We start from the raw sequence: 12,266 nt of genomic DNA on the forward strand, positions 1-12,266 counted from the left end.
ATAATGACATTTTTTACTTGCTTTTATAATAATTGATTTTTTAATGCAGCACAAGACTTTTTGTTTTTGTAATGTCCAAAGTGGATGCTTTAGTGCCTTTTATATGACAAGAATGAAAATAAATAGCAACCTTAATGAATTTCCGCATTTAAACGTGGCCACAAACAAAGGGAAATTAAAAAAACAAACACCGGCATCATTCTGACATTTAAATTTATCATAAAAATCATATAAAATTCCACTCAAAAAGGATAATGATAGAAATGCCCTGAAACGAAAAAGAGTGAGTAAGCTGTCGCGCACAAAATAATTAAACGTTTTTACAATAAATACGAAAATAATTACATTCATAGGGTATGCAGGTGATAGGTTTATACATAGTTATCTGCCTAGTATAAAAATAATTTGAGCCTCAACTTGTTGCAGCAAACAACGTTATTAATGCATAGCACCAAATTTGATGTATAAATATTTGTCTTGCCCCTGGCCATAAACGAAGCAAAGAGGCAAAAGAGGGCGTAGCAAAAAGACCCAAAACCGGAAAATGGTAATATATTTTCCATTAAATTTAATTTGCATGGTTTTAGGCGGAATCCGCTTCCGCTTTCCGAAGCTTTGGCTTTGGCTCCCACCGCTGTGGCCTAAATTTCATTAAGCGTAAAATATGCTTTTCTTTTTCCCCCATGCCCTTGCAGAGGATATTGGATTTTTTAAGTATTTTTTTATTCACACAATGTTTTTGAACGTTGGTTTTTCTTAAATCACGGTACTTTGTTTCATTTTTCTTCGATTAGGTTGCTTTCCTAAAACTTTTGCGCTGACCTTCAAGACTTTAACCCTCGGCTGACTAAAGTGATTTGGCTGGCTGGAGGAGTCCATTGCATTGCCATGGAAATGGCTGCAGTATTAGGGGTCTGGCATTGTCTTTACCGCTGCGGCAAGGAGCATCGATAGTGTCCTTTCTTCTGGAACGGTCCTCTTCTTGGCGGCCCCGCCTTTATTGTTATTTCGCCTGCATCATTATTTCAGTTGGCGCCTTGGCTGTAAGTAGATCCCCAGCCCTCTCAGTTCCCAGTGGCCGGATCCTGCTCCTTCCTGGGTCCTTTGCCATTGTGCTGTGGTGCTTCTGCTGTTGTTGCAGATAAAGATAAATAGTCTCAGATAACGCTCAGTTATTTGCAAACAAATACAATTGCGGTTCATTGATGGCGGTTTCATTTCGCCATCTTCCATCCACCGAAGAAGCAGTTCGGATGGGCACTTGCCCACTGGTTGTGGATCTGGTGCTGGCCCATTAGTTTGTGGTTCTCGGATGGCCCCTCATTGTTGGCCGCTAGTCCGGGTAGTCGAGGCTATTCTGATTGGGACTCCTAACCACGAATTTGTCGAACGTGTAACTGATGAACTCCGCATACCACCTGCCAGCAATACCCAGCCATTTCTGCAAGGAAAAATTAAAAGGCTTTGCTAAAATTCAATATTTATCTCAGTCTAGCCAATTAAAAATGAGTAAGACTTTGGTTTAATTTACTTAGACTCTATAAGTTAGATATAAACATAAGCATTCTAAAAAGTAGTTTCAAAAATTAAAAGTATAATGCAAAACTAATTTTATCTCTACGAATATTCCAATTGGGTTTTTCTTATTTATAGTATACATTATAATTTATACTTGTCAAATTTCAATTAAACAATTTTATTCCATTAAAGCATTATAAGTAAAAGCTTAAATCTAATTTATACTTAATAAAAACAATATAATGATTACAAAAAATGTATTAAAAACAAAGGTTTATAATACTAGTATATTATTTATATGGGTATTCTAATTTTTAAAGGTACATAAAAATGATCCCAATTTCGAAGAACATCATATCTTACCGCAATGGAAAGGGCGCTGTCCGGAGAGATGCCCCATAAACCATTCGTCACGCCCACAACTAACGCCATCAAGGGCTCGTACTCGTCCTCATCGATGATGTACCTGAGCACACTGAAGGCGGTGGACCAGCTGACCAGCTCCTGCTTCCAAAGGAAGAGGATGTCGCTGACGATTTGGGCTCGATTCAGGACGTGGATGCTGCGAAAGTCATCGATGAGCGTGGCACCCAATAGCTGCCACGTATGCTCGTCGTAGTTGACCCTGTAGTAGCCAACGGCCCGCAGATTAAGAAGGATCCACTGGTTATGGGGCACTATCTCATCCAGTTGCTGGCGACTTTGGTGTGGAGTGAGCCAGGCCCTCGGCTTGAGATCCTCGGGAAAGGTCTCGCCATCGATAATGTAGGTCAGGGGAATCCACCACAGATCCGTTCTGCTCCTGTTCAGGGCGTTTCCTTGCATCAGGATAACATTGTTGCCATTCCGGACGACCGTGACCAAGGGATAGCCGCTCTTTCGCGTCCAGGTGTCCATTACACTTCTCACATCCCAGTTCTTGATCAGCACAGACTCCCTTTCACTGGCCAATTGCAAGGACCTCCAAAAGAGATCGGGCGTACTGCTGGCAAAGGAGTTCTGCCACAGGTGCCGCTGCAGTCCATCGTAGAAGGTGGCGTTGCCCAGGAAGCCATTCACCATGCCAATCAGAGCTGTGGCCTTTTGGTACAGGTGCTTTTCTACCTCTGGACTGGCCAGGGGCCAAAAGGACACCAAGGACACGCCACCCACCTCCGATTCGTACATAAAGGATGTTTCCCGGTTGCGCAACTTCAGACGACGACCCATTCCCGGCTGCAAATGATCCATGGCCAGCGTCTCAAAGTAACTGGTTAGTCCCTCTGTTAGCCAGAGATCTGACCACCAGTCGATTCCCAGAAGATTGCCAAACCACATGTGGGCCGTACCATGGGCGATCCGCTGGAGGGCCTGCGACTTCGACCTCGTCATTGGGCCATCTTCACGCTGCAGGATCTGTTTGCTGTGGTAGACGACCAGGCCGAGATCCTTGGTGGAATGATCCTCGGTGGGAAAGTCGTCCACCACCAGTTGATCGATCTTTTCCAGCGGCAGGCTCACTTTCAGCAGGTTATCCAAGAACTCAAGCACTTGAGGAGCCTTTTCTGCAGCAAAGCCTGTCTCACGCACATTAGCCGACTGGGAACAGGTGCGAAAGCGAACAGGATTCGCACTGGCCGCCTGGGTGAAACGACAGGTGAAGTTGTTCACTGAGAAGGCCAGCAAATGGGTGGCCATCAAAGGGGTCACCTCGTGCACAGACCACACATAGTCCTGAATATCATAGCTATCAAAGCACAGGAATGGTAAGGGATTAAATAGGATTAGATAGCCCACTCACTTGGGTAACAATGCTCGGACATTCATGTTGCTGTAGCTCTGGAATCGCTTGTGATGACCCATGGTCACATTGAAGGTGGCCCTCAGGCCAGGCTCATCGAAACTGGGCAGGGTGTTCCTAATCAAGTATCGATTAAAGTGGGAGATTGAATACCAGCTGCAGAGTAATTAAGGTAATATATATTCAAGAAAATAGACACTAGCAATACTTTACATTTTCCCTGAGCTCTTTGCATTCACATAGTGACGTAGAAAGTAACCATCCTCCAATTTCTTTGTCATCGACCGACCGAACTCAATACTTAGGACATAGGATTTACCCAACCATAAAGGCTGGTCGAATGTTACCACCATATAGTCCCGTTTTTTATTGAACTTAACGGTTGTCAGTTTAAAGTCGGATGTCTCTCCATATAACCTGATTTTCTTGGTCTCTATGGAAACACCGGCCACATGGAGAACCACTTGGTTGGTGGTCTTCTGTGCATGGAGGGAAATGTTCACGAAACCATTGTACTTGTGGCTAGCTGGGTTCTCCAAATGGGTTATCATTCGAATATCATAGTGAAAGGGCGTTATGGTTGCCGGTAAACGTGGCTCATCATAGAGTCCTGGAACTTTTGCACAACATGCAACTTGACACAGAACCAATAGGATTAAGAAGCGACAAACTGCCACATTTTGTTGCCACACTTCATAAACACTAGAAAGGCACATCAACATGTTGAATTAAAAGACTGGATTCTTGAACTTATGGTCTAAACGCCATAAAAATACTGAAAATTTTAAATTGTTTTTTACAAAGGCAATTTTTTGACAATCTGACGAACAGATACTTGTTTTCTTAATGTGGCTGCGTATTTAGTTGTATATATGAATTTATGAAAAAAATTTATGAAACTTTTAAGATTTTTAATTTTTTCCGAGGACCCTGAATCAAGGGTTAAATAATGGCCCATTTTGACTAGGCCCTGGAATTCTACATCCTCCGAAGGATGGGAGAAGGGGTGCCCCAAGTAAAAGTAACATTTCCAGCTCTACTTGGCACCGTCTTGACTTACTTTCCTCGTGCTTTCACTTGCGGGCAGGCAAAAGTTTTGCAACTTTTTGCGCTACGTGCGTTTCCCGATTTGCCCCTGTATCTGTTTGCATCCGTGTGCGAGTGTACGAGTGTTGGTGCGTGTGTGTACGGGCCCAGCGCCAAAAAGTATGTTAAGCACTTTGGTCCCAGTTTGCAGGAGGCGCACTTTTGGGCCCAGCAGGACCCTCGAACACAACGCATACGCATACGGATACGTATTCGGATCTGGTTTGCGATTTATACGTGCATGTAATATGTGTAATTTATGACTGACGGGATGTGAGCGCTTAAATTATGTGCAAAATGCTCACCAAAGCCGCGCTGGCTTTTGGAGGCTAACAAACTTTTACTGAAAACTTTGCCACCAGCCCCATCGCGAATATCAAAATATTGACAGTCACGTGTGGCTTAGAGTTATTGGGATTGAGTTAAATGAGGGGATTACGTAGTCCAACAATTTTTCAAATCGATTTTTCCAATTTAAAAGGAGATTAGCCTTTAAGGATATATGAAACAATTGACTAATATTTTGAAAGATTTTTCATTCATGGAAACTTAACTTTTTCGATTGGGATAACATATGTTTTTTAATTTTTCTATTGACCGAGAGTCCTGTAGATGGAAATACAAAGCATAGGACACATTTAATTAAACCAGCTATACTGGAAATATTGGCACACTGTCGTAGTATTTCCCCAAAATCTTTGAGAGTGATTATTTGCCCCCCGAAAAAGAGGTAATCTTCTGTCAGAGGAGAGTGTCCGTTTGGGGGGCTCCCCGGAATGACAAAGCTCAATCGGATTATGCTTCATGCTCCCTTCAAAGGTCCTCGGTCCTTGGGCAGCGCATTTGCTCATCCCCATGCGGATCCTAAATGAATTTTCATTTCCAATTACTTTACAATTTTGCTTTTGTGTGCCTGATGACTTGGATCCCTCGCCCGTTCGTCTTACGTCCTGCCTCTGGTGGCATTACAATTCGATTTCCTAATTTTCAATTTTACACGTTTGGCAAACACTCGAGTAGTCGAACAGCCCAGATCGAAAACAGGACAAGACCCGAAAGCCCGTACCTAGTCCTCATCCTCATCCTGATTCTCATCCACAGGCCCATTTCCATCCCTATCCGCATCCACATCCGCAACAGCATCCGCATCCCAATCCCCATCCAATCGCTGCGCTATCCGTATGCAATGCCAGGCCAGAGACTTTTGAGAAATTTTAATTAAAATTGAATTTTCTTGCATTTAATTAAAAGCTTAGCTGGCGCGCATGAAAAATGAGAGAAGCCAAAGAAAAACTATGCTCGATGTGGATGTGGATGCGGACGAGGGTGCGGATGCGGATGCGGATGTGGCAGGGCACTCGAGCAGAAGTGCATGCACTGGCTGCACCAGAGATATGAGAATCATCATCGTCAGCTGGCCAAGGCCCATCCTTGGACTCCTTTATATATCCTTGCCGTATATCCTATATATCGTGATAGGAAACGGTGCTGCAGATATTGCCGTATGTTTACCCGGTCCAAGATCCGGCCGTCCAGGGTTCGGGTACCGGTGCTAAACGCAACACTGACAGCTCCTGTCAAAATAAGCAACTAATCTGCCTGCTGCAATATTGTTTGACAAGCGAACACACAAACAATTGGGCGGGCTTCCATGCATCAAACTGCCATTTAAGGCTTGTGCCATTGATTTTCCACTCGACACAATTGCCCCGAAATGTTGGCCATGGTTCTGGGAACAATCACCATTGGCCCATGCCAATTGGTTTTTGGATTGCGGCAGGCTAATTAAGTTTTTCAACCAGCGATACCCCCTTGCGAACCGCAATCCACTGCAAAATTGCCCCTAAAAATTTGTCTATGCCGCAGCATTTTCCACCATTTCCGGCCACAAGAATGCATCACAGTTGCCGATCGGAAGTCAAATCGGTTTTATCGCAGGAGGCGGCCATGCGAAATGATTCGTTCGTTGATTTTTGTCAGGCTTAGCGATAATTTTTAAGCCTGCACAATGAGCCTAAGGGATAGATAAGGTCTTCCGGGAGAAGTTAAGCCTAATTAATAATTCATAATTATCTTTTGCTGAATTTTAAGAGCAGTTCTTAAAAGTCAGCTGTTTCCCATTTGAACAGAGAAAATAGTTTAAAATATTAGGTTATTACTAAATACTCGACTCAGCTGTCCTTTTATTTTAAATTTATTTTTAAATATATCAAAATATAACATTCATTAAAATATATTTTTGTAGCTGTCATTAATGTATTAGAAAAACATTTTAAATAAAACTAGCTTACTTAGCTCTCCTCCCTCCCGAACTCTTAGTGCCCCAGTTACCAGGGGAAAACCAATCAATGCATACTTGGTATTCCCAGCTTTGGCATCGCAAAATGCCATGAACAATTTTTGGTGGGGATGCCGCCCAACTGACCAGCCAAGCGATCAATGGCTACCCATCCTGCTTGCGGAAAGATGCGGCCGAAGCCACATAATTGTTTTAAATTTTTCATAAATTCCCCCGCAAAATGTAGCTCGATAAAAATGCGGCACACAGCCCGCACCGCCAGCTGTATGTAGTAGGTAAATTTTGTGGGTCTCGGCTTTCGAGCGCCATCCAGCCGAGACTCCTCGAGATCCGGTGGCCAAGAGCCGAGCTGCGAGATCCCAGGACCAGGCATAAATAGTTTAATATAAAACGCAGACAAAGACCTCGGAACGGAGAGGAGAACGGGAACGGGAACGGGAACGGAACCCTTGGCTCATCTCGTGCCCGCATAGTTTGTTCAGCCCATTTGCAACCTCCACCAACCGAAAGTTCGTGAAGCGTTTCTTTTGTCTTGCGGCACGAGGGAAAATATTTAATGCACCCACAATATTTTGCTTGGCTGGCAAGTGATAATGCACCCGCCCAGGGATGGGCCGCCTTGGCCTTTGGCAGGAGTATGGGAGGAGCAGGAGCAGCACAAAGGACCAAAGGACCAAGGACCGAACAACCAACCAACCAACCGACCAACCAGCCATCCAAAGTGGGCGTGCCGCTAGTCGTCAAAGCAACCCTCCACTGCCAATTCGCTTTTTATATGCATATTCAACAGCGTGGAAGTAATAAAGCCAACTTGCCGACAGTTATAGTCGCTTGTACAGTTGTCTGGAGACAGTCGGCATGCCGGAAGCAGGAATCAGTTATCAGGAAGCAGGAAGCACTCGTTGCCGGCCCAGACATTCACGGCCCAGGATGCTGAGAACTATTGGAGAAGCTATTGGAAAACCGAAACCTTTGACACTTGCCCCTCGTCCTGCGCGGCCACTCAATACACACAATTTATGGCAAGATAACATTATTCAACGTCCCTTCAGGACCCTTCATATTTATTCTGGCTTCTGCATCCTAGAACACCTTACTTCACTATTGAGAGTGGTGGGGTGGACATCTCTAATTAAATATTTTTTGGTGTTAAGCCTCCACATTGAAATACCTCTCAGATATATATAATATAAATATTTAAAAATGTCCATTTTCATATATTTTTTTAAATGTTTGAAAAGTAAAAAATATAGTCCTCGGGCCTGTTCAATATTTAAGAGTTTAACCACCACTTTATTCAAAAACCTATGCCTAATTATAAAAATAGTATATCATAATTTATAAGAGTAACTTTTTTTTATAATTAAAAAAAAAGGAAATTGCCAGGATAAGGTTCCATCAAAAATATTTGTCAAAAGTAAAACAACAAGAAGATAACTTTTAAATAACTTTAAATTTTGAAAATAATACTATACAGAGAACAAGCGAATATGATTAAAGATAACAGCTAATATTTTGGATTTATTATTATCCCAATAATACTGCGATCGTTCCTATGGCAGATACATATATATATATAAATTTTATTGCATTCGTCCGATTAAATAAAAATATAGTTCTTAATTATTTGTTTGCCTTTCATTCCCACCCTTTATATGGGTTTCTTTAGGTTGTAGTTGTCCATTGAAATAGCAATCGCTTGGAACATTTTAATTCCGAAACCTTGGGACTAGTATTGATGCTGATAAAGAATATGTACACTTTATATGTTCGGAAATGTCTTCAAAACGCAAATTAAAGGGCAACATTGTTGTGTTTCTCCCACATGTCGCAATTTGCCACATGATTTGATGCACAACGCTCCGCTGACATAATTAAATTTGCCTTTGCTGCAAAAGGCGGCTTGAGAAGAACGTTTAGCTAATTTGCCATTCAAAACACGCTTTAATCGAACCCACCGAGTCCGTAGTCCTGCCAGCCAAGCAACGAAATTGAAAGTGACATTTATGACACAGACATTGCCGACACGACATCATCATTTCCATCAGAGCGGAGTTGGATGTGGCGTTCCTCTGACGAAACGAGGGGTGCACTTTGCCCGTGGCACTGATTTGAATTCTGTCAACAATTTCACAGCGACGACATCTGCGGAGGTGCAAAGAGGCAGTTGATTGGCCGTCTCATTGCGACATCAGACAGGAGGCAAATTTAATTGTTGTCAATCCGACATTGCCAAATTGGAGCTGCGCTGCTGACGGCTGCCTCCGCTCGTTTTGGACCAGCTTTGTCTTTTGGTTAGCCGCCAGTTAATATCCCCATGTTTTTCAGGACTATTTCTATGCAAATGCGATCACTTGGCTACAAGTTTTTAGGAATAAAGAGACTGTTAAAATTCATATATAGGTTTTAATATCAATATCAATATTAATTTTAATAAATTACTTATGAATCTTGGGGACCTTTTCAAAACATTATAATAACATTCGGATACATGTACTATTCAAATATATTATATTAAGGTTTATCTTATCAAAAACTCTTAGATAGAGACAATGATTGAAATGAGCTCGCTAAAATTTTTTTGATATTTAAATACGATATTTTTAAATATTCTTCGATAAAGAGAACGATGTGATCTATGTTAAACAGTGCTCTGTCTACATAATCAATCAGGCTTGTCTAACTCCACCCCTACATCGTGGAAAGTTCTTTTTCAATGTCATGGGCACAGCAAATTGTCAACATGTCCTGTGGCTATCTCAATGCTCCCGACATTGACAAACTTTTTTCCATACCCCTGTGTACATTTCTAATTTGTGGTCTGCTTTTTTTTATCATGCTGCGCTTTTTTCTTCTGCATTATTTTGATTTGAACCATAATTATTTTGCTGGCCCTCTTTGAAATGCAGTGGTCGAAAACTTCCACTCCGAACTTCGTAGAACCCCTTTGCCATCGCCTGATTCCCCAGGATGTGCCAGCATTTTGCTTGTCACGCAAATGTTTCGTGTCAGATTTACCCTTCTCCGGTTACTTTCCTGCAGGAAATATTCATTTTTAACCGCATATATATATGTATGCCGCTACACGGTTTGCCATATTCTTCATATAAACCATTATATATTTTCAACATTAGTATGTAAGAGTTGTGCTCGGGGAAAACCGCGCTGCACGTCGACGGTCCACTCGCAGGAAGAGGAAGTCTGCCTGCCCACAGCCGACTGACCCATGTAACAACTCATTTCTGCAGCAAAACTTGCCTAGATGGCCATAGTGCATCAAAATCGACTGATCGTGGAATGAAAATTTATCTACAAATCGAGCTAAATCGAGGATTTTTAAAATTAAACAACTGATTTTGCTATCTAGTTAAGTTTTTCAAGCTGACAAAAGCAAAATAGATCATTTCCATATAAAAATAATAATATAATTTAATTTTGAACCTTTTGGTACCCGAATATTTTGTTGGGAGTTATTTGATTGAATGCTGAACTGTACAACAAATGTTAAAGTACTTAAAGTTAGTTTTGTAGTACAAACACAACTCTTGTTTTTTATTCATAACAATAATTTTGTGAATTTACAAAACATTTTATGAACCATAATTTTATTAATCGGCAAGATTAAAAAACTTACTTTTTAAAAAATGTTGAAGACAATTAGGGGTGATTTGAAATGTTTTCCTTAAGACTCCGTTCCACTGTGCACTTCTCGCTGCACGTTCTCTCGGTCGCATGCTATATTTTTCAATTTGTAAACATATCCTGCGGTGTCGGCGTTGAAAGCCGGTCTGAAAAGGGGCGGTATTAGCCAGCATTTGACCACGCCCCCCGCCAACGCCCAGACCCACTGCCCGGGATGAAATGCATTTGCTTCATTTGTTTGGCGTGTATTTCATGTCAACTTAATGTTTATTTGAAAACGTCTACTCAAATTGCAAGGGGCAACTGGGAAGGAGGACGAAGGACGAAGCTCCGGCTGTCAACTGATGCAACCCCTGCCCAGTGGAGCTCATTCATCAGGCAACGGAAGGAAGAACCCAAAACGTTTTTAATACGCTATTTGGGAAACGTAAACTTGAATCTTCCAAAGCTAGCGGGCAAAGTTTTAATATCCCACCCTTCTCATTGCAAAAATGGCATTTAAGTTCAAGGGTTATGTTTTTGAAAAGTACATTAAAGTGAAAACAGAAAGAACAGGGATTAAAGAGTGCTCCTTTCTATTAAAAAACAAAATCAAAGCTTGGGAACACATCTAGCAATTATTGTTTGTAAAGATAGAAGCCGCAGTTAAAATAGCAGTAAGTAACAAGTCATTTTTTCATCGCTTAATACAATTTTTTTATTAAGCCGTTGCTAAACGGCAAATCAAATTTATTGGGCTACAGACTTTATCTATCAAATGGTTCCAGTTGAGATGACCTATTGATCTACCTATCGGAAATCGAAATGCTATGGTATAATGATTGCCCATCCGAAAACTCATGCAAACAATTTCCGAGATTATTTGAAATACTGAGAAGTCACTGACGAGCGATTGCGTTATCATTGTGGAATAACCATCGATAAAGCATTTCTTAAAAATATAAATTCCAATCATTAGGCTCCCATGAATATGAAAAGCTGCTTCAGTAAAAATAATAAACAGTTGACCGCACAATAAAGAGAACATAAAATAGAAAAGTCGACAACGAAATACCCTTAAGTTAATTTAATAGGCTAATAAATTGGAATTAAAAAATAAACTTCAACTTTGAATGCGAGCATTATTTTTACATCTTATTTTTAAGAATTCTTAGCCCGTACTTCTTTTTAATACTTTAGTTAATCTCGTTGTAGCCTATACATTTACATATAAAAGGCTGCCAGCAGTTGTCTGTTATCAAAATGTATGAATAAAATGAAAGTACAATATACAGTACATTTTATTATGACGTAAAAAGCACAATCAATTAAAGCAATCGAGTTTGTGTACTCAAAACCCGCTTTCACTTTAGTTCCGCTAAAATAAAACATTTAATATTGAAAAATATTAAACATAGTTGATTAACGCTATGTTCATTTTAAACATTTTCCTTAATGCTCTGGGAGAAACCAAGGATAGTGGTGATCTTGACGAACTGGGCTGTCGTTTTTGTAGAAAGCCCCTTATAATTCCAAGAAGAACAACTCCAAACCGAAAATATTTTTCCTAGTTTGGACATAGTTATAAAAAGAACGAAATCCTCAAACACATTTAGCTAGTGCACACATTTGAGCCATTTTACCAGAAGCATTAACCTTATTGAAGCCAGTTAATTCACCATCAGACCATTTAAGAAATGGAAAAATCAGAAAATTCCTTCCCTTAAAAAAATGCATACAAACATATCTTGAAGTTATTGAAACTTTTTCCGTATAATTTTATTGGTTTGAAATATAAGCGATTGTGTTGTGTGGACTGTATGTAATTATACCCGTTACTCGTAGAGTAAAAGGGTATACTAGATTCGTCGGAAAGTATGTAACAGGCAGAAGGAAGCGTTTCCGACCCCATAAAGTATATATATTCTTGATCAGGATCACTAGCCGAGTCGATCTAGCCAT

General features: G+C 40.9%; 1 protein-coding gene across 2 annotated transcripts; it reads right to left on the reverse strand.

Annotated features, from left to right (window-relative positions):
* Nucleotides 1-701: 701 nt before the first annotated feature.
* Nucleotides 702-4,130, reverse strand: LOC119546814 (aminopeptidase N). 2 transcript variants are annotated; one of them, XM_037853400.1, is made up of 4 exons: nucleotides 3,512-4,130; nucleotides 3,299-3,454; nucleotides 1,882-3,244; nucleotides 702-1,441 (listed from the first exon to the last, which is right to left on the reverse strand). In XM_037853400.1, exons 1-4 carry the CDS (start codon nucleotides 4,018-4,020, stop codon nucleotides 1,334-1,336), a joined length of 2,136 nt encoding a protein of 711 aa, XP_037709328.1. In that variant the 5' UTR covers nucleotides 4,021-4,130; the 3' UTR covers nucleotides 702-1,333. The 2 variants fall into 2 exon arrangements, with proteins under 2 accessions (XP_037709328.1, XP_037709329.1); XM_037853401.1 differs by lacking the exon at nucleotides 3,512-4,130 and having other exon boundaries at nucleotides 1,882-3,231; nucleotides 3,299-3,415.
* Between the last annotated feature and the right edge of the window lie 8,136 nt (nucleotides 4,131-12,266).

Source organism: Drosophila subpulchrella, chromosome 2L (assembly GCF_014743375.2).
Source record: "Drosophila subpulchrella strain 33 F10 #4 breed RU33 chromosome 2L, RU_Dsub_v1.1 Primary Assembly, whole genome shotgun sequence".
Classification (NCBI taxonomy): Eukaryota; Metazoa; Arthropoda; class Insecta; order Diptera; family Drosophilidae; genus Drosophila; species Drosophila subpulchrella.

Bases quoted from the DNA above. Each gene is read 5' to 3' on its own strand.
- LOC119546814 (XM_037853400.1), bottom strand. From the start codon at position 4,020: ATGTTGATGTGCCTTTCTAGTGTTTATGAAGTGTGGCAACAAAATGTG. The intron at 3,245-3,298 runs GTGAGTGGGCTA...GTGCTTTGATAG, and splicing joins GTCCGAGCATTGTTACCCAA to CTATGATATTCAGGACTATG. The intron at 1,442-1,881 runs GTAAGATATGAT...TTTTCCTTGCAG, and splicing joins ACAGCGCCCTTTCCATTGCG to AAATGGCTGGGTATTGCTGG.